Source organism: Balaenoptera acutorostrata, chromosome 5 (genome assembly GCF_949987535.1).
Source record: "Balaenoptera acutorostrata chromosome 5, mBalAcu1.1, whole genome shotgun sequence".
Taxonomy (NCBI): domain Eukaryota; kingdom Metazoa; phylum Chordata; class Mammalia; order Artiodactyla; family Balaenopteridae; genus Balaenoptera; species Balaenoptera acutorostrata.
Genome location: NC_080068.1, coordinates 42,634,107 through 42,656,488, shown reverse-complemented (window position 1 = coordinate 42,656,488; position 22,382 = coordinate 42,634,107). Strand labels below are relative to the sequence as shown.

The 22,382-nt window shown below is 38.5% G+C and overlaps 1 protein-coding gene across 3 annotated transcripts; it reads right to left on the bottom strand.

The window, feature by feature from the left end:
• Positions 1-142: 142 nt before the first annotated feature.
• On the bottom strand, positions 143-22,297 carry THAP9 (THAP domain containing 9). Of its 3 annotated transcripts, XM_057547245.1 has the most exons (6): positions 22,092-22,226; positions 19,719-19,813; positions 15,199-15,394; positions 13,249-13,552; positions 11,338-11,488; positions 145-3,868 (listed from the first exon to the last, which is right to left on the bottom strand). In XM_057547245.1, the coding sequence occupies exons 3-6, from the start codon at positions 15,340-15,342 to the stop codon at positions 1,888-1,890; spliced, it is 2,580 nt and encodes an 859-aa protein (XP_057403228.1). In that variant the 5' UTR covers positions 15,343-15,394; positions 19,719-19,813; positions 22,092-22,226; the 3' UTR covers positions 145-1,887. The 3 variants fall into 3 exon arrangements, with proteins under 3 accessions (XP_057403229.1, XP_057403228.1, XP_007168008.2); XM_007167946.3 differs by lacking the exon at positions 19,719-19,813 and having other exon boundaries at positions 146-3,868; positions 22,092-22,297; XM_057547246.1 differs by lacking the exons at positions 15,199-15,394; positions 19,719-19,813 and having other exon boundaries at positions 143-3,868; positions 22,092-22,189.
• Between the last annotated feature and the right edge of the window lie 85 nt (positions 22,298-22,382).

Sequence of the window (22,382 nt, the reverse complement as noted above, 5' to 3'; positions counted from 1 at the left end):
CCAGCACTATTTGTTGAAAGTAAGAAGAATAAATTTCTGAAAGGAATGTTTGTTTTCTCCAAAGGGGGGGAAAAAAAAAAAAGAACAAGGGTGCTGAGTAGAAATTGTAAACTAAATTACCCTAATCAAATATGAACAAATAATTTATTTTAAAAATTTCACTGTCAAGCATATCACATCAAGTAAATCTGACATCAGACCTGGACCACTTCACTAGGGCAAGAGCAATTAACTGTGCTATTGGCAGTGATGGAAAGATTCTTGTCTTCAAGGTTTGTCCAATTTATCCAGCACTTAAATAGCGTAAAACACTATTTTAAGAAATTACAGAATATATAGGACATGAGTGAAATGTAACAGCAAAGAACATAAGACACTACAGATATGAACCTAATTTTAAGTAAAGATCAAGTACAAAACTTGGATTTATATAAGCAATAAGATAAAGGTGGTGATCTATAAACAGGCTTCCTTTAAATAAGATTTATCCCGGTGCATCGAAACTCATTCTATTGCAAACGAAACAAAAACCACAATATTTAGACTTCTCAGCGATAGCCCCTTATAAAATGTAGTACAGTACAACTCTGGTTACATTTCAGAATTGAAGCCTTTGTTTGAGGTAGAACCAGCAGAAATATATCAAAATACACTAAGGGGAATTTCAACTAATAAAACTCAACTTTCACCTACTCATTAATCTTTTACAACTTTAAGTTTTCATATTAACTGTACTTTGTGAACATTCACTCAATGACAATGAGTAGATATTTTACATACACAGGTGAATAATGTGCTTGTTTCTTCTTTTTCCATTAAAATACTCCCATTTGTGAAACAAATGTTTTTCTATTTATCGTTTCAGATCTGGGTATGAGAGAATGGAGAACATTGTTCTTAGTATGCTTCCATCTTCAGATTATTTAAGCTAAATTTCTGAAAAAAACTCATCATGTAATTAAGACAAATTTTTTCACTCTCATTGACTCAACGGACCATCTTTTTCCAATTTATTCATCACATGCTATGAAATGCCATTATTCAACGCTGAAAATATGTTTCATTATTTTCCTCTTCAGAAAGAGAAGGTGAAATAAGGGCTTCTTTTCATTCTCTGGTGAGCACTGGCCTCCTCCGACAGGAGTCAAGTTAAGTATCCACTCTATTTTATTACTCCAAAGTAGTATTTTGAAGTCCAGAGACAATGGACTGTGAAAATTACATCTCCTATGTATTCCCCAGATAACATTTCCCAGCTTGGTTGCAGCACAAGGAATCATCTCATGGCTCGTGTTTACCTTCTGCCTGATAAAGCATAATTATTTCTATTTTAGGGTACCCCAGCAAAAGGATTTTTGTGGTGTTTGATGTTTAATTTAGCCTAATTTTCAAATCATATCTTAATTTTCATGTGTAAGTAAAGATTATATTCAAGGTTTGATAGGCATTCTATTTTCTTTTTTTTTCCATTTTTTTTTAGTGTTAACATTCTTAAGAGCTGTAAACCAAAGCTCTTTTAGGGAATGTAGTCTTTATAAAAAGGGTCAATGTTTTGGTGACTCCTCGTCATTATTCTCCCTTGTTTTCGAAGTATGTCCAGTCAAATTACTCAGTCGTATAACAGTAAATTCAAAGACAGCACCTGTTGGCTAGTCTGTTCCTACTGACTTACTTACTGCTTTCTACATTTTGGGTAACTCTGAAATGCTTGCAAGCCCCACCAAAGTCCGAGCAGATGTGATAATATGCATGATAGAAATTCCTAAGTCAGAACCACAAACTTGTCCACTCTGCAGAATGGTCAATTTGTAAAATATAGTAAGTTGAATTTTAAAGTAAATGTTGACCAATTATTTTTAATAAAAATTTTAATATATTTTAGGTCCTTCATTTGAACAGATAGCCATCATTCCTTAGCAAATGCCTGTATTTATTGGTATTAGCAAAACTTGAACATTTGTAATTCTGTAAAGATGACCAGTGTTTCCTTGACAACGTTTTCGTTTCAGTTCTTTCTGAATGGTGTTTTAGAGGGTACTGAGTTACACCTTTAGCTCTGATCTTTAAGAAACAGATTATTATGTCCTTTAGTAACTTTACAAAGTGATTGATGGCACACGCTTCTCCATCAAAGAGATGCTTATCTAAATCTACAAAAAGATAAATATGCCCGGAAAGCTCATGTAATATTTTTTGCTGAAGATAAAATTCCCTCTGTTTAGGAAGTAGTAGTTCATAAACTGCCATTCTTGAATGGGTTCTTACAACTCGCTCACAAATATCTATGACTCGGCACAAACCTTCTGAAGGGAAATGCAAGCCATTTTCCTTTTTAACACATAACAGGGATCCAATTTTAGAGGACTTGAGATCTGATGCATATAGTGCACTGATGCAGTCCTCACATGTTAAAAGAGCTGATAACTTATTTGCAATATAACCAGCACAACAGGTAAGATTTTGCCTATGATCTGACAGGTCTAGTAATGCCTCACTTAGCGAACAGTCAGACCAGTCTTGGCAAATATCCTCTTTGCGAAAAAGAGTCTTTATAACGCTGATACCGTACTGACGCTGAACTGCCCAAAGGGCCAAGTCCGTCCTTCGAGCAACTGAAATGTCAAGGATGCTTACTTCACTTAGAAAAACCTCATCTTGTAATCTGTGTCTGGTCTCCAAATTATGGTAAGCTTTCTGGAATGCCATGCAGGTAGGGTTAGAACTGGTTACCAATACCTTTCTAAGCATCTTTAGAAATAATTCCAGATGATCTTGACTGAATTTGTAAGTCAGAAGATATGGAAAAGGCATGACTTTGGGGGAAACATAATTTTGGTAGAGCCATTTTAAGCTCTCAGCATTAAGCAAAAATCCCAGGAATCCCAGTTTTCGCTTACCTTTAATTATTTGATTATTGCTAGTGTCAGATAACGTAACAAAAATAGTCTTGGCTTCAATTAACACATGGTTGATTTTATTAAAAGTTTCGGGTAAGAGAGGTCCTTTCAGTCCCTTTCCATAATAGTTCCTACTATTAAAAATGTCAAACAGATTGTTAATTAAGCGTAAGAACTGGACGGTACCAATACAGTTTTGAAAAGGAGGCAGGCCTAGTGACAGCAAACATTCTAACGCGCTGGCCACGCTCTCACTGAAGAGTTGGGCGGCACAATTCATTTTCAGTATGTGGTTCTTCAAATTTGCAAGTTTTCTTGGGATTCTCTCCATATTTGACAATTCCTGTTCCTCTAGTGCTGCTAACTCCACAACGTGCTGCCAGTGTGCTGTGCCGTTAATGAACCGAATGCTCTGAAAATTCTGAAACGCATTTCTGATTAATCTAAGCAAGTGGCAAGAATCAAAGAAGTACGCAATCTGTTGACTAGAAGATGAAGGATGCTGAAATGTACACTTCATGTTGTCTCCGTCAAGATGTATCCCCAGTGCTTTTGCCATCTGAACACTGTGAGCTGTAGCATCAGACGTGACAGCTAGAACTGTGATCCCTATGTCACTCAGTTTGCCAATCGTCAGACGAAGCAGCTGGGCTTGCAAATACCCAGATGCCCTGTTTACAAAAAAATAACCAAGAGGTGTCCTCCAGTGACCAGAAATACCCACTGCCATGAGCAAAACGGTTTCTGAGGCAAGTGGCGTTTCATCAGCATCAAGTTTGCCAAGACCAAAGTCCATAAACCCTAGCAAATGGTGACTGCTGGGGTCCCACTGAAGTTGCTGCTTGAGAGATACACCTGTTATTATCAGTGAACAATATTGATATAGCTGGTCTCCATTCTCTACTTTTCGTTGAAGGAAAGAAAAAACGTTGCTGCTGAAACCTGGACCGGGTTTGCATTTGGACAGCCATCTAGAAAATGTAAAAAATGAAAAACATAAAACACAAACGAAGAAATTAAAAAAGGGAAAATGCCTTAAATGGCCTTTTCTACTAAAGTAGCCTCAAATCCCTGCTGAAATAAAGCCAAGTATAGTAGCCAAATTCTACCAACGTTTCAAGCATATATTCACAGTTATGATAAAATAGTAAGATAATAGAGAAACTTAGAAACACAGAATAGCAACTGAAGATGCAAACGTACCACAAAATTTTTAACTTCTTACTCACTTCTTAATAAAAATCAATTACCCAGTTTGTTCTCATTGATGTGTTTGTAATTTAGATCATAAACCAGTCTTACCTGTACATTCACTGAGATGAGAAAACTGTTGAGGGGGAAGGAAAGTGAGAACAGCTAGTACATCTACCCCATTTTATAGATTAGGAAACTGGGAGGAACAGGGAGAGGTTAAGTTGCCTGGCCCACATTGTGCTGCTAGTCACGCACAAATGTGAAAACCAGCTCTCCTGAGGCCCTTGTTCGGGGCTTTTTCTCACTGCTCTTCGAATTATGCCCTTTGGGGCAATAGAGTGTCTGCATCTGTTTGCTCCTATCCAAAGTACCTATGCTATTATCTTTATCTTAGGAGTTCTTTCATAGTATTTCTTTGACCTTCCCAAACTGCTGATTATTCTTTCCTATTTCTGTTAGTGTCTGTCACTAACAGAATTCTTTTCACTCAGTTCTAATTTACACTTTCTAATTTGTTATAGATCAGGAAAGGAAGTAGCCAAGTTTAATAATTGTCTAAAATAAGACTAAATGCATTCTGAGGTAGACTGAAGTGTTCATCTTCACTGAAGTTTACTTTTATAACTCAAATGACTTTTTTTTTTTTTAGGTTGAATTTCTGATTTGGGGGCTATATTCCAGGCTGCCAAGGTTTCTTCCTGGACAGCCATCTCTATTTAATTGAAATTTTAATGTACTTCCAGAAGTATTTCAGGACAGGGCTTTCCAAATATTTTGCTGCAACCAAGAAGTTTCATGAACAGAATTTACCCTTACTATATGCCAGGTACAAATATATGTGTGTATATAAATGTATATACAAAATTTAATGCCACTTATGACCCACTAAATTGATTTCAAGATGCACTAACAGATTTGAAAAACACAGTTACAGAATGCAAAAGACATACTCTGACTATTTAGGAGACAAAAGTATTAATCAGTTGTTTATATTTTAAAATAGGGCAAAATAATAAGACAATGAGAAAACAGAATAGTGGCTCTCCACCAGGGTGCTACAGCCCACTAGTATGTTGAAAAGCCTTTTCAAGTGTGTCACCAAATTTTAATCAGTTGTTTAAAATTTATTCTTTTGCAGTAGGATTCTCAAATGAACACTAAAGATGCTAAATGTGTTACATGTGCAGTAAGTATCTAATGAAACTACTTAATGCTTCTAGGTAAAAAAGTTCTAGTTTAAATAGGTTAAAAAAAGCTTATGTTCTGGTGAGCTTGCTTTTTAAATGAAAATTTAAATGGAATCTTAATGTCCACAACTACTAGAATGATGTTTCTCAGGCAGAAAAATATGTGGACTTGTTGATTTTTTTTTTAAGTTTTTAAAACTGAGAGTAGAAATACTCAAACCAAGTTTTTAGTGTTGTAGGGAAGTGACTGATTTCTCTCTCAAACCAACTTTTTCCCCCCACTCAAAATGAAAAAAAACTTTTTCTGATTGTATAAAATGACACATCCAAGTGCAAAAAAGTAAAAATCACTGTTAATACATAACTTATTTACAAAACAAAAATAGACTCACAGACATAGAAAACAAACGCATTACCAAAGGGGTGGCACGGGGCGGGGGGGGGGGGGCCGCGCCTAGAGGGATAAATTAGGAATTTGGGATTAGCAGATACACACCACCATATATAAAATAGAGAAACAACAAGGGCCTATTGTATAGCACAAGGAACTATATTCAATATCTTGTAATAACCGATAATGGAAAAGAATCCCAAAAAGAATATATATATGTATACATAAATCACCTTCCTGTACATCTGAAACAATACAGCATTGTAAATCAACTACACGCCAATAAAAATAAATAAATAAATAGATATTTTTAAAAAATCACTTAATATTTCAGGGACATTCTTCCAGATCTCTTTATGTATACATAACTAGATATAATTTTCAAAAATTATACTGAACCTATTTTTCTTTACTATAGTAATGTTATAGACATGCTTTTGCATGTTCTTAACTACTGACCTACAGCAATATTTTAAGTGTACACACAGTAAAACTAAAGCATAAATAATTGAACCAACCTGTATTGAAGGACACTTAGGTTGTTTCTATTTTTTAAACAATACAAAGAGCACCACGATGTGTGTTTGTGGGCACACATACACTGATACATATCTATGTCATTTATGCAATTCCTAGGAGTAGGATACAGAGGTAAATTTACTTATGCATGTACTAGAATAAATGAACTCAACTTTTAAAGAAGTTTTGGGCTGCAGGTGCACATAATTGAGTGAGTCAATTTAAATATAATCCACATTCCCAAATTGTCCTTCAGAAAGTTTATACCAATTATAATTGACATACTCATCAACATATTTTAAATTAAACATTAGCTTAGTTATGGAATAATTATAGCGAGTCACTTGGGTAGCTTAAAGCTCTCCTTAGGAAAAATATTGTGCTAAAGAGCCATAATGCTGAGCTGGGCGTTCTTCTTTAAGACTATTAGCTCCTCCCACTGTCTTGGTTATTTCTGAAGCTCTCACATCAACTCACCTATACAGGGAGCTAATTTACTAAACTGCAATGAATACCAAAATAGAAAATTAATTTAGAAACAGAAAAGATCTACTAAGATCATACTAAATGTACCACTATTGTAATTAGGAAAGCTGAGGGTGCTATGACATTATTTCAAAGGAGTTGTGAAAACAAACTACCTTAAAGACCCAAAGCTCTGGAATTATAAGGAGCACAGCTGTGGGAAGGTTCTGGACATAAAGAATTCAAGGGAGAACTGAAAAAGGATCCAACATCAGTACAGAGAAAATTAGAGAGGTGACTGATAGTTGCTAAGAACTGAAGAAATAGTGGTTAGAAATGAGTGAGTGAGGTACCTATCTAACTGAATCAAGGGTTTTTTAAAATGTAAGTCTGGCTTGGTCTGTCTATCCATACAACTGTTTCTCCATTATCATGGAGGGGAAAAACAACTATTCATATTTTCTCCTTTCTCCCAAACTTCTAATGCTTCCTTCCCCAACTCTTAGCTATTAACTTTACGTCACTGAGAAAATAGAAGCAATTTGATAAAAACCAATTTTCTTACCACCAAATCTGTTAACATGCTGCATCTGTATCTCTTTTTCCTGTTTTGACGCATGATTTGTCCCTACTCCTAATTAAGGCCAGACCTCCCTCCACAGCAGTGCTGGATGTTGCCCGCCTGCAGTTATCCTTTCTATTGTGCATCACTGATTTTCTTATCTGCGCTAGATCACTCCCATGAGCAGGCAAACAAGGTGCAGCATCTGCTATCTCATCAAATATCCTCCCCTCCATTTATGTTCCTTCCACTTACGGACACATTTCTCTTCTTCTTTCATACCAAAACTCCCTGAGAGAGTCCATAATCACTGTCTCTGCTTCTTTGCCTTCCAGTATCTCTTGATTCCACTTCAGCCAGGCTTATCTCTCCATCACTGCACTGCAACTGCTTTTATCAAGGTTGTCACTGACGTCTCCATCTTGCAAAATCCAATGGTCAATTGACTGTTCTCATCTTACTTGATCTCCAGCAGCATCTGACACAGTGCAATACTATCTCCTTGAAATACTTTCTACACTTGGCTTCTAGGCCATCACAATCTCCTGGTTTTCCTCCTGTCTCACTGGCTGCTCCTGATCAATAAATGCTTACTGAATAAATGAATATTCAATATGATTAGAGATCTAATACTTAAGCACAGATGTGTTGAAAATAGATATAAATGGGGGAAATGAAGGGAAATGTAATCAAATAAAAATTTTTGACCATTCAGATTTCTCGGTATAAAATCTAGGTATTTCTAATATATTGGAATAATAGATGGCCATTAAAACAAAATTTGGGTGATGGATAGGTTTTTTTTAAAGTCTGGGAGAATACATACCGAACTGCTAACGGTGGTTATTTTGTGGGATTAGGGGAATGGAAGTATTATAAATATTTTTCACTTTCTGGTATTTATATCCTTACATATTGTTTCAATGTTTTATACTAAGCATGTATTACTATCACATTAAACAAGGTAACTTAGTTTCAGACGAAGCATCCAAAGAAATAAGCAACCCTTTGAGTACTAAAATTGTAAATCGAAATAATGACACGGCAAAGGTTACAAAATGAAAAATGACGTGAAGAGAAAAAAGATCAGTGTGAGCTGGAATTACCAGAGAAGACTTAATTCAGGAGTTGATGTAGAACTATAGAAATGAAGAAAACCATGGGGGGGCGGGGGGCAGAGGGAGATGAGAAGTCATATGGAATGTCTCACATAAACCATAGCATAAAATCAGTAACTAATGCTTTAAAACCATTGCAAAGGAGAGGACTTGACTAAAAAACGTGTGGAAGTGATAGCAACATAGTGTCTATAAAAATGTCTCCTGCTTACCAGAAAATAGACATTTATAAATAAGTGTAATATCTGGCCTAGATGCTAAAATCACATATGGAAGAGAGTGAATCAGCCTATACACAAATGTTCATCTCAGTATACAAAATAGCAGTTACAACCAAAAAATAAAAACAATATAAATGTCCAAGAGTTGGAGAATACCAAACTTAAGTAGGGTACGACTGCCTGATATTCTGCAGCTATTCAAGATCATAACTATATAAAAAACTAGTAAATCTAAGCACAGAAAAAAGACTAGAAGAAAATTCCCTATGTTAATAGTAATTGTTTAAATATAACCTAGAGGAACAATTAATGAATTTTCCTCCTTTTTCTCTCATTTCTAAATTTGTTAGTAGTAGTATTATGTTAATAGTATGTGTGGAGGAAAATTCTCACTCTTTTTTTAAAGGGCATGTGATGTACATCATGGTGACTATAGTTGATAATACTGTACCTATATCTGAAAGTTGCTAGGAGAGTAGATCTTAAAAATTCTCATCACAGACACAAAAAATTTGTAACTGTGTGTGATGGATATTAACTAGACTTATCTTGGTGGTCATTTTGCAATATATACAAATATTGAATGCAAATATCAAACACACAATTACACTGTATACCTGAAACTAACATAATGTTATGTGTCAATTACATCTCAATTTAAAAGAAGAGGGCTTCCCTGGTGGCGCAGTGGTTGAGAATCTGCCTGCCAATGCAGGGGACACGGGTTTGAGCCCTGGTCTGGGAAGATCCCACATACCGCGGAGTGACTAGGCCCATGAGCCACAATTGCTGAGCCTGCGCGTCTGGAGCCTGTGCTCCACAACAAGAGAGGCCGCGATGGTGAGAGACCCGCGCACGGCGATGAAGAGTGGCCCCCGCTCACCGCAACTAAAGAAAGCCTTCGCACAGAAACGAAGACCCAACACAGCCAAAAATAAATAAATAAATAAATAAATAAATAAAAATTAAAAAAAAAAAAAAGAAGAGGTTTCCCCCCAAGTGGGAAAAAAAACCCTCATAATAATCAAGGTCCTTCCTCCCACCTAACCTCAGTTTCCCCCTTCTTTAAGATGAGGGGGTTGGACTACATGATCTCTAGGAGTTTCTCCAGCTCAGAGCCCCTGTGAGTCTGTTTTCAAGTTGAAGCGATAAGAAACCAAGAAGCACCTTCCAGGAGAGAAGGCTCCTGCCGTTCCTGTGCGGCCTCTGCCCCGATAGCAGTGGATTAAATGCAGTGTTGCTCTTTAGACAGCGATTTGAGGTCCACTGCAATTCTTCCTTACATCTGTTCAAAATCCTCAACAACCATCCAGGCATTCTTTCATTCCACAAATACTTATCAAGAGACCACTGTGTTCCAGGCACCCCTCCAGGGCAGGAGGTGTAACAGAGAACCAGACACAGACCTCATACTTGGGCAGCTCACAGTCTAGTGGGGAAGACAGTGTTAAGTACTAAGATTCAGTTCCACATTGTGTGCGCAAGAGGGTACCTAGTCCAGAATCGGAAGCATGGCAGGCCGGGCTTCGGAAAGGATGTGATATCTAATCTGAGCCTGAAGGGTGAGGGCCCATCTCCTGGACTAACAGGGAGAATGGGCATTTCAGGCAGATGGACTTAGTAAGTCTCCAAGGTAAGGAAGCAGCAAGAAACGCCTTACACTAGGAACATGGACTCTAAGAGGGCAGGGAGAGAGGCAGGACATGAGCCGCAGAGTTCAGCAGCAGCCATATCACGCCACAGAAGCTCAGTGAGCCACAGGAAGAAGTCTCCGGGTAACGGGAAGCTTGGGCAGCCGGAAAGTGACCGGTATGGGTTGACTTGTGTCCCTCAAAAAAGATATATCATAGTCCTAACCTCCAGTACCTCAGAGCGTGATCTTATTTGGAGATAGGGTCTTTACAGAGGTAATCGAGTTAAAATGAGGTCATTAGGGCACACTAATCCAACATGACTTGTGTCCTCATAAAAAGAGGAAATTTGGACACAGAAACATACATGGATAATGGAAGACTATGTGAAGAAACACAGGGAGAAGACTACCATCTACAAGCCAAGGAGAGAGGCATGGAACAGACCCTTACTTCACAGCCCTCAGAAGGAACTAACCCTGCCAGCACCTTGATTTTGGACTTCTAACTTCCAGAACTGTGAGGCAATACATTTCTGTCATTTAAGTCAAATAAGTAAATAAATAAAAATAAAAGAATCTGTAAAACCCGTGATGAAAAAAACAGTAAAAATTGAGTATTAAATTTATAAGGCATTACTATAAAGTCACTATGTTATTTGCTTCCCACTAAGAGAATATAAATATGGCTATGTATTTTGACCACAAATTCTAAAAAATTATTTTTCATAATCTGGTTTCTGGACAGCCTGCATTGGCACCAACTACACTGCTTACGAAAAATTCAGATTTTTGATCTTTGCCTCAAACCAATGGTTATCAATCTAGATACCAATCAATTGTTCTCGATTTTCTAGATTAGACACATATTAAAACTACTGAAGTGTCTGAGAAATTCCAATATTTCAAGATTTAGATTTTACCACCCAGAGTGTCTCTACCATCTGAAAGATGCAAAAAAATTTGTCAGCCTATATGTCTTCATTCTGTGGGTGAAATATCGACTGTGATAATATGTAAATACCACCTAGAAGTTTTTAAAAAGAGAAAGTGGACAAAAGGAGAGTACGAATACTAACAGCATTAATGTATAAACTACAGTGAAAGAACAAAATGTTTATTTTATTTAATATCTAGAAAGTAATTCACTTACGTTCTGAGGATAGAAGAATGAGGCAGTTTAAGAATCTTTCTTACATAATCATAGACTTTGCTACTGCACAAGTAGAGTGTACACGCAAATTGCTTCATTTCTGTGGAGTACTCGGCTGTTTCTCTCCAGTTATACAACTCCCACTTAAAATCTGTTAAAATAAATTTATTCTTTGTGATGAAAAATGTGTACAGTAACATTTTCAGGCATAGATCATAGCATTTGGATATAAAATATGCTAAGCACCAAAATTCAAATACAGTTACTTTTTTTTTTTTTTAATAAATTTATTTATTTATTTTTGACTGTGTTGGGTCTTCGTTTCTATGCAAGGGCTTTCTCTAGTTGTGGCAAGCGGGGGCCACTCTTCATCGCGGTGCGCGGGCCTTTCACTGTCACAGCCTCTTGTTGTGGAGCACAGGCTCCAGACGCGCAGGCTCAGTAGTTGTGGCGCACGGGCCTAGTTGCTCCGCGGCATGTGGGATCTTCCCAGACCAGGGCTCGAACCCGTGTCTCCTGCATTGGCAGGCAGATTCTCAACCACTGCGCCACCAGGGAAGCCCCAGTTACATTTTAACTGAGTTTGTTCAGAGGTTACTATCCAATCTTAGAGACTGTTAACCAATTTATCCTGTTCATCTTGGATCATTTCACTAGAAAGAGGGACGAAAAATGTGTCAACCTGAGTCGTTACATTTTACTATTCACTGGCAGCCTGAGTGGAGATTTTTAGAGGAAGAAGGAAGAAAATGAAATAAATGGATAAATTAAGTCTCTGGATTATGAAGACATTTATTAGTTTTAGTTTGTTCCCTGGTTATCATTTATCTGAGTGAAAATTAGACACAAGAAATATTTTGGGGGATAGGGAACTATTCAGAATGAACAATCTTCCCTACTATTGAGAGAGAAAAAAATCCTCTGTTCCTGGTGCAGGCCCCTATTTATAAACTATATTCCCCTCTTGGAAAAACACAAAATACTCTCTTCCACTGGAGAGAACGACTCTTTTCTAGAAAAGGACATGCTTCTTTTACCAGAATGCAAATCCAAAATCTCTGCTGCTTTCATCAAAGAGTAAGTTGGCAATTCTTATTTTGCCCCTCTTCAAATATCCTGGTTCACAAAGAAGACTAGGTAGTCTTTCAATGAACATATATATACTCTATAGAGTATTTTAGAAAAAAATTTGGAAACACAATTTTCAAACTCAAAGGGATTTTGCAAATTATCTAGTTCAACTCACTGCAAAAAAAAAAAAGACTTTAGTGATAAATTATCTAGCAGTTAAAATTGTTTCTAAGGAATTTGCAGTGACAAGTGTGTGATTATAAAAAGTGAAAAGTAGGGACTTCCCTGGTGGTCCAGTGGTTAAGAATCCATCCTTCAATGCAGGGGATGCCGGTTTGATCCCTGGTTGGGGAACTAAGATCCCACATGCCACAGGGCAACTAAGCCCACGCACCACAATTAGAGAGCCCGCATGCCACAACTAGAGAAGCCTGGGTGCCACAACAAAGAGCCCATGTGCCGCAACTAAGACCCGAGGCAGCCAAAAATAAATAAATAAATAAATAAATTTTTAAAAAATTAAAAAAATTTTTTTCAAAAAGTGAAAAGTACAATATATGGTATAAACCATATGATCTCATTTCTGGGTAGTACGATTATGTGTTATTTTTATTATTTATACATTTCTTTGCTTCTCCTGTAATAAACATATTACTTTTAAAATTATAAAATCATAAAAGGATTTTGGTGATTATTTTTCATTCTTCTTGCTTATGGTAGAGACTTTTCACTTCTCAGCTAAAAGCATATTTCCATTGGCAACACAAAATAAATATGTAATGATATTTCAGAAAAATTAAGAGCTACATTGTAAATATTATAGGTCATTAGGGAAGATACCGGAAAATTGTGCTCGTAGCAGACACTCTGTTTCCTCTGAAAGGAGCTTCTCTTCTACAAGTGCATCAATTAATCGTAAGCCCTTTCTCTTCTTGATCATCCTGTAGTTTTTTGCAGAAGCAAGTCTTTTTTTGGACACCTGTAGCATCTGTTGCACCTCAGCCAGCTTCTCCGCTCCTATTGTGAGAGGTCTCTTTAAACTGTAATTATGGTCCTCAGTAGCAACCTCTTGAGAATTATCAGGAAGTGGCTGTTTTAGGATTTTCTGTCTTGCTTTACCTTTAAGGTGTACACCTTGGAGAACCTATGACACAAATAGGAAGTGAAGTTTACTTTAGAAATTATCACACAATGATTATCTATAAAAATACCACTGAATACAAAGCACTCACCTGGTTGCTGTGGAGTGTTAGTTATGAAAGAAAAGGTCATAATCTCTGACTTTTTAAAATATATGATCTCTGGGACAACGTATACAAGTTTTGCTTTTTTTTGTTTTTGTTTTTGTTTTGGCTTTTATACAGAAGTAGTAACATGATGCTGAAAGTTTCTGAAATGATTAAAGTAACTAGAGAAAGGTGGTGGTAATTTGGGAAGGTTTCACAGGAGTTTTGAGTTGTTCTTTGAAGGAGTAATAACATGGTTTAATGGAGGGGACAGGGAAGTTATTTGCACAAACAGGAAGGCACAGGACAGAGCATGGGCTTTGGAATTAAGACTCCTGGCTCCCCTCACTTGTTAGCTGTGACTTAACGTCTATAATCCTTTATCTTCTCACTTATAAAATGTGGATAATAATACAGAGTTGTTTTGAGGATACAATAAGAAAATTTATGTAAATCGCCTAGTGCAATGCCTGGACCATTGTAGGTCCCAATAAATTGTAACTATTATTGATTTTAAATGAAAGCATAAAAGCAAGTCAATTTATCATATATACAGTGGGTAAGTACATGTGGTTCAAAAAGAGAATTCAGGGCAGTTAGAGATGCACAAATCAATTATAGAAAGCTCTTCAAACTTATGAGTTTGGATTTGACACCAACCATTTTCTTCTGAAAGAGGGAATAAGATAAAACAATACCAAAAGAAGGAGACTCCAATGAATAAGAGGAAGGCGAGGGTAGAGTAAGGATAGAACAGTTGGATGACTATTTGCAGACTGCAGACAGTGATTGAGTCACATATGAGCATGTGGCTAAGGGGTAAAAGGATAAAATAAAAATAATCAAAAGAAACAAAAGAATGTAACACCAATACTGGTGACTGGGATAAAATAAAAGCAATCAAAAGAAACGTAAGACTGTAACACCAATACTGATGACTGACTTATAGAAAGTCTTCTATTTTCCGTATACCTCTTTCTACATCAATGCTAATAATTAGGTATGTTTTTGGTCAAGATCAATAACATTTTTGGGGAGAGCCAAAATAAAGGAGGGGGTAGATAATTTCAAAGTATTGTGAAAACTGTCTCATACTTACACAAAAGCCTGCATTCTAAAGCTGTTTATATCTACTAGTTGACTTTTGTGATCAGTTTAGTAACCTTTATGTGTATCTAGACGTATGGTTTGCATTTATACATTTCATTTATTTATTTTTTTGGCTGCACCACATGGCATGCAGAATCTTAGTTACCCAACCAGGGATGGAACCCGTGCCCACTGCATTGGAAGCACAGAGTCTTAACAACTGGACCACCAGGGAAGTCCCATATACACTTTATTTTTTAAAAAGCTCCAAAGCACAATTACTAATATTACATATATATTTTTAAAAAACCCAAAAACTAATTTTCTAGGCATTTAAAGTGTATTATAGGATTTATTTTAAGACCTAGGTTTTTGGTTTTGTGTTTATCTCTGTAAAATCTAGCTATAATGTGAGCTGTCTTGATTTTTAAAGGCTCTGTAAAATTTAATTTTGTTTACACCTAGATTTAAATACCTTGTATAGAGAAACAGAAGGCACAGCTCCTTTTTTCAGCTTTCTTCTTATGCCATATGACTCAAAGTCACTTTCTTGAAAGTGTTTGGAACATAGCATAGCACCTGGTCCTGGAATCCAAATCTTTTTGCTTCTGGGGTCCATACGATTAACAGCCCTGATCCACTTTGAGCGCTGAATGGTATCAGTTGGAAATCTACAGCAATCATATTAAAATTCCATTAACACGAAAATATAGTAATACTACAGTAGTATTTATTATATAAACCGATTTATTATTTAACTGCTTTACATAAACATGAAGTCCAGTTAATTAAAGTTTAATTCACTTGATCTAATTTCATTTTTCAAAGTTCTTTGACTTTTTAAATACAAAAGCACGGGCTTCCCTGGTGGCGCAGTGGTGAAGAATCTGCCTGCCAATGCAGGATACACAGTTTCAAGCCCTGGTCCAGGAAGATCCCACATGCTGTGGAGCAACTAAGCCCGCGAGCCACAACTACTGAGCCCGCGCACGCCTAGAGCCCGAGCTCCGCAACGAGAAGCCGCCGCAATGAGAAGCCTGCGCACCGACCGCAACGAAAAGTAGCCCCCACTCGCCACAACTAGAGAAAGCCCGCGTGCTTTTTTAAATTTACTGAAATAAAATAAATTTAAATCCAAAAGCTCAATATCTAAGTGATCTCATCTGTTTCAATTTGTATGTGGACAATTCTATTAAACACCCTGCACATTCTATCTTCACAGCCTACACTTAACAGAATCTGCTCAAATTTAATGTGTCTTTCCTTTCCTGTGTCAATTTTTTTAAATTAATGTATTTTTGGCTGCACGGGGTCTTTGTTGCTGCCCGCAGTCTTTCTCTAGTTGCGGTGAGCGGGGGCTACTCTTCGTGGCGGTGTGTGGGCCTCTCATTGCGGCGGCTTCTCGTTGCGGAGCACGGGCTCCAGGCACTCAGGCTTCAGTAGTTTTGGCTCACGGGCTCTGGAGCGCAGGTTCAGAAGTTGTGGCGCACGGGCTTAGTTGTTCCGTGGCATGTGGGATCTTCCCGGCCCAGGGATGGAACCCATGTCCCCTGCACTGGCAGGTGGATTCTTAACCACTGCGCCACCAGGGAAGCCCTGTGTCAATTTTAAACTATGTCCACAAATTCTTCAGTACTCCTCCTTTCAAGGGGTGGAGCCTAATTCCCCTCCCCTTGAGTGCGGGCTGGGGTTAGTAATTTGCTTCTAAGCAATATAAAAAAGCAGACGTGATAGTGGGCATTAAACAAGATCATAAAAAGCACTAAGGATCTGTCCTTGCTCTCTCTGTTGAATGGTTTTTCTCTGGGGGAAGTTACCTGCCATGTCATAAGGAACCCTATGGAGAGTCCACTTGGCAAGAAACTTGAGTTCTCCAGCCAAAGGCCACGTGAGGGAGCCTTTTTGAAAGCAGATCCTTCAGCCTCCGTCAAGGCTTCAAATGACTGCAGTCTTGGCTAACATGACTGCAATCTCATGAGCTACCCCGTAACACCCAGCTTATCCACTCCTCAATTCCTGACCCTCAGAAATTATGTAAGAAAATAGATGCTTCCACTGAATTTTGAGGAAATTTGTTACTAAGCAGTAGGAAACATTTCCTATACTCAATTTTCCTATTTTTTTTCGAAAGGACCACTTTTCCTAGACTTGAACATAAAAATTATCTTGTATTTCTCTACTTGTCAATCCCAGCCAAATGATTATATTCAGCAACGGGTGAGGGAAAAAACTTGTGAAAGTATTATAATGAAAATCACAGAACTATTTTTTCTGTCCCCTCTTCTCCTTCCTTTTTTTTTTTTTTTTGGCCATGCTGCGCGGCTTGTGGGATGTTAGTTCCCCAACCGGTGACTGAACCCGGGCACTCAGCAGTGAAAGCACGGACTCCTAACCACTGGACCACCAGGAATTCCCTGCACCCTCTTCTTTGATTTATTTTGGAGATAGATCTATAGGTAGCTCTATGACTTTTATATATTTTAACTCAGGCTTTAAAACACATAGTTGTTAGAACTGAAACTGGTGAAATTTTAAATTTCCTTAGCCACTTGTTAGGGAAATGATATGACAGTATGATAAAACTTAATTCTGAGATACTCTCTCAATCACCTTGAGAAAGAACATTGAATTGGAAAACCTCTAAGTCTCAATTCCCTTTTACCAGCCATGTGGTATTAGATACATATCTCAATCTCTCAGCCTCCTCCAGGGCTATAGTAAGAGTACCTGAGGATACAGATGCGTTCAAAAGCACTTTGTAAATGGTAAAGTACTATTCAAGGTTTGTTCTTTCTTAGGAACAACTAATTCCACTTTTGGGACTTTTTATTTTATTGTTCCAGGAAGATGATGCTACTTGATCAAGAGAGAATGTACAGGCAATTATTTTTCCAATAAAGATGAGGCACACCTTTCTCTTTTCACTGGGCTCTTTCCTTAACTGATGGCACGTGTTTGTGAGGCCACATTTCTAGATTGGGTGTAGTCTCTAACCATGCAAGGGACCATCAAAAGTTGGCTAGTCCACCAAGTTACATTACCAGCCTGATTCTCTGATGCAAAGCTTCCCAACTGGCATGCCTGCTGAGTACAGTTATTAATCCCCTTAGCCCATGGGGTGGGCCTGGGCCACCTGGAGCCCTTGAAGTAGTTTCATCAAGCTAGTCCCAAACTGCTTTGTAGGTGTGCCCCAAAGTATTAAACAAATATTTCCAATCTGCAAAAAGACATGAAAAGGGTTGGTAAATACTGCAGTCTAACCAGCATGACGGACTAATTTGAGTTCTGGACAAAATTAAATTGGTATTAACAATTGATACCACTTTTAAAGCATTTACTTTGTGCTATATATATATATTTTAAAGACTTAGTTTTGGTCTTAAAAAACTCTGCAAGACAGGTTTTTATCCTTTTACAGAAGATGAAACCAAGACTGGAGCAGCCAAGTTTAGCCACCAGTAAATAGTCAATTAAAATTGGAATTCATGTTTCCCTAGTCTAAAGCCACCTCTGGCAGAAGAAAAATCCCAAACCAATCACCATCTCATATACACAGTAATGAAATGGCTTACACTGTAATACAGAATCCATTTTCTTCCTCCTGTCGACTATGTCTTTTTTATACTATTAGCAGAGATTTACTTCTTATTTCCTGCACATCAAATATTTTCCAGAAAAGTGGCTAACAAAACCAATTCTACTGTGGTTACACTAGAGAGGGAGAGAAATGATTGAGGGGCAAGGCTTCAACTATACCTACAACTTAAGTCTCTTCTAAACAGAACAAAAGCAAACATGTTAACATCTGCTTATTCCTAGTGATGGGTAATAGGTGTTTGCTACATATAAATAAAAGTTTAAAAATAGAATTCATTACAACAATTAAGGCAAAAACTCTTCCAAATGATCATGTGTATAATTCCTTGGTTATGAAATAAACAGAATTTCTTAATCTCTTTACACCTACAAAAAGGGAAGGGTCACTTTAAATTTTAACTTCCCAGTCCCACTTTGTATTTAGCCATTTATGTGTTTGACAGAGCACCAATATTCTCATAGTAACAGTTTCCACACCTGTGAGTCATTTTGATTCAGGCTTTTCAACCACAGCACCTTGCTTATGTCCTTACAACCTCTTTCACGACTCTGGTGATGGTGCTGGGGATGCTGGGAAAGGCTTCAGAGGACATAATATCTGAGCTAGAGCTGAAGTGTCAATAGGAGTTTGCCATGCACAGTGGCCACTCCAAGCAGATGCAAAAGACACAGAGATATAAAATGATTACTTGGAACTTTCTGGCTGATAAAGCTTGGAAAAGTAAGTTAATTTGGAGGCTTGAAAGGAGAGTACAGAGGTAGCTGGGAGTAGTTACAGATGGGAGGTAGCTAGAGGTCAGAACACAAGAGGTCTTGTATGCCTTATATAAGCTTTGGATCCATCCTTCAGGTCAATGGCCACCACAGAAGTCTACACTCATCTATTGAGAGTTGAAGAAATTACTAGAATTCATTTTTATAACTCTTTGCCCCATCTTCTAATTTTTGTGTTTCATAATATATATTAGTATATCATTTCATATATAAATTTATAAATTATTATAAATCACTATCCATATATCAGAGGCATGTATTCAGGTTTTTTGTTTTTGTTTTATTTTGTTTTTTATGGAAAGAGCACCAGGATCTCACATAGCTTGAAGATGGAGGCTTCAGGCAACAGCAAGTTGACTAATCCTCTCCTTCCCAGATTACCTTTTTGCTGAGCCCTTACTTCAGATCAATATTACCTTGTCACCAGGACTAACACCATAGTATTCTAACTCCTTTTCCTGTCTCTATTCTTTCCTGCCTTCCTTACAACTTCCTAGGTGTCAGGAAGACAGACAATTCCATGTGTTTAATTCCGCACATATGTGTTATAAAATAATAGAAATATATCTCGATTGGAAGAGAGGTGTTATGAGGAAAGGATTCACAGAGGAGCTTGGACTCTACCTTGTAGGCACTGAAGAGCCCAAGGGATTAAAATCCTTCCTTCAGGGAACCAGCATGATAAAATTTGCATTTTTAGGAAACTCATTTCCAGAAATCTAGAAAATGGAATGAATGGGGAAGAAATCAGGCTGGAAGAATCATAGCAGACAACTGTAATAAATGCATCACTTTTTTCTTTTTAAATTAAGCAGGTCTTACTGTGGTTCTCAGCATATAAAACAAATAAAAGCAATAAGCCAGTTCTTCCCTATTTAAAGAAACTAGGAAAAAGGCACAGGAAAAACAGGGCAGCAAAAAGTTGAGAAAGAAATTAAAGAAAAGGGAGAGAACGAGGGAGAGAGTGTCAGTACAGCTACGGGAGATGAGAGTTTCAAGGAGTGGTCGATGTGACTGAAAGTTAAAAGAGGTCAAGAGAAAGATTTACAAGCGCTTATTTAGATTTGGCAAGATTACCAATGACCCTCAGTTAGTGCTGTTTCATTATAGTGGTGACAGACATCTGGCTACAGTAGGGTGAAAAGGCAACAGGACTTAGGGAAACAGGTGTATGCTTCTGTTTTGAGGAACTTGGTTATAAACGGAAGGGGAGGGTAGTGTAGAGGTGCACAAAGGTTCAAGAGTCTGTGTGTCTGTGTTTAAAAGTGGAAGTAATGCGAACATGTTCAGTGCTTTTAGGCAAGTAACCAGTAGAGCAATTTACAATAAAAAGAGGACAGGAACTAACTGATGGAAACAAATCCCAGAGCAGAAATGATACAATTATAACAACTTAGGCGGAGGAAGCAGCCCTACTTGAACTAAGCAATACTACAAAACGCCTACCATGTATAGTTGAAACTCCTTGACATATTAAATTTTTTTAGATAATTTGTCTCCAAGCTACTTTTCCCAGTCTTCTACATTACATCTTCACTTTCCATCCCTTTATATTTTTCCATGTTGTTCCTATTTAAATGCTATCTTCCTTCCACCCCACTCTCCAATCTAGGTAAGGTTCAAGGTCCAACTCAAATACCACTTGTCCCACACAGCTCTTTTTGATTTTTTTCATAAAAGTCCTTTGTCAGGGGTTTAACTCTCTACCCCTCATATTGCCTTAATAGGCTACCACTTTAAAAAAGACACTGTGCATTTCTTTTTGTTTGTGAGTATCTATTCTATGCACTTTTCCACTTCTCATTGATCTCAATGACCTTTACTAGACTGGACCACAGATGTGGGTTCAAATTAGATCAGTCTGAAAATAAGCCCCACTCTTGTGCCAAATATAATTTCCTTGCATAACCAGTTATAGCCAGAGTCAGACCAGGCTTGCAGAGCTGGGCTAATGATACTGAACAACTGGTAATGACAGTACTGGTGAAAATCTGAAACTGAGCAGGTCCCTTCAGGGCCCTCCTGGGTACAAAAGCCCTGTGTCTCCCAGTTCGTGTCAAAAAGACAAACAAACAAAAAACTTCAGTCTCCTAGGCCTTCCCTGAGTTCCAAAGAGCGGACCCAAGCAATGACTAATTAGGGAAGTTAGAGGAGTTAGGGAATGGGTGGGGGGTAGGGGGAAAGCAGTTAAGCCAGATAGCCTGAACAATAGTGAGTCCTAGTTCCTCCTCAAGGGATATACAAAACAATCTGATGGCATATCTTTGGGTAGTTCTGCAAAAACTAACCCCCCACCCTGGTGGAGGATGGTGACTACCTGCTGACCACAAGTACTTAGACCTCAGACTGGCTGGAACCATAAGGCCGATGATTCACATTCTCTAAACACCAATCTGTTACCTCACCCCCATTCAATCAGAATAATGTCATGCACCCTGCAGCCCTCACCCCAAATGTTGCTTTTAACAGTCCTAAAAGCCATCAGGGAGTTCAGGACTTTTCAACACCGGCTGCCCATTCTCCTTGTTTGGCACCCTGCAATCACCACTGGACTTATCTTCACTACAACCTGGAATCAGTAAAGTGGCTTTCCTGCGCGGTGGGAAAGGGGACTCCAGTTCAGTTCCATAACAAACTGATTTGTACTCATGCTCCTGAGCAAGCCACACACTCTAATGAAAGCGCACGCCTTCAACAGTTCTTCTAAACTGCCTTCCCTTCCGGTTTCCCGAAAGGAAGCAAGACTCCTTTCGAGTAACCCCTGCTAAAAGCTAATGGAGAAAGCAAGCACTTCGAAAGCAAACACTGAGCAGGAAGACAAGGAAGAGCATTAGCTCTCAAAGTTGCCCAATTCCCTCCCCCGCCCCACGCTACGCACGTCACGCCACGCCACGCCACGGCACGCCAATGGCATGGCGCCCCAGCCGCCCCGGCCTACCCTACCCTGCCTCCCGCCTGGCCATGCTGGGAATTAGCGTGGAGGCTGCTCTCACGCACTGGTGGAAGGAGAGGCCGCGCTCCCGGCTCAGCACGGTATCCCGCGTGCTGCAGCCCACTGCCGAGCAACTTCGGGTCATCTTCTTGCTACGTGGGGCTCCACCGTCGGTGTTCCCGCGACAGCATGAATCCCGATAAAGTTAGCTCCACCCGCAGACACTGCGGCTATGACCTTTATTTGTCGAGCAAGGCGGGCTCTTAAGGCGCAGGGCTCCCACCCTTTCTCTCCGGGGGCCCTGCGGCAGTCGCCGTGGCCAATCACAGACCACGTCATGTCGCAGCAGCCAATCG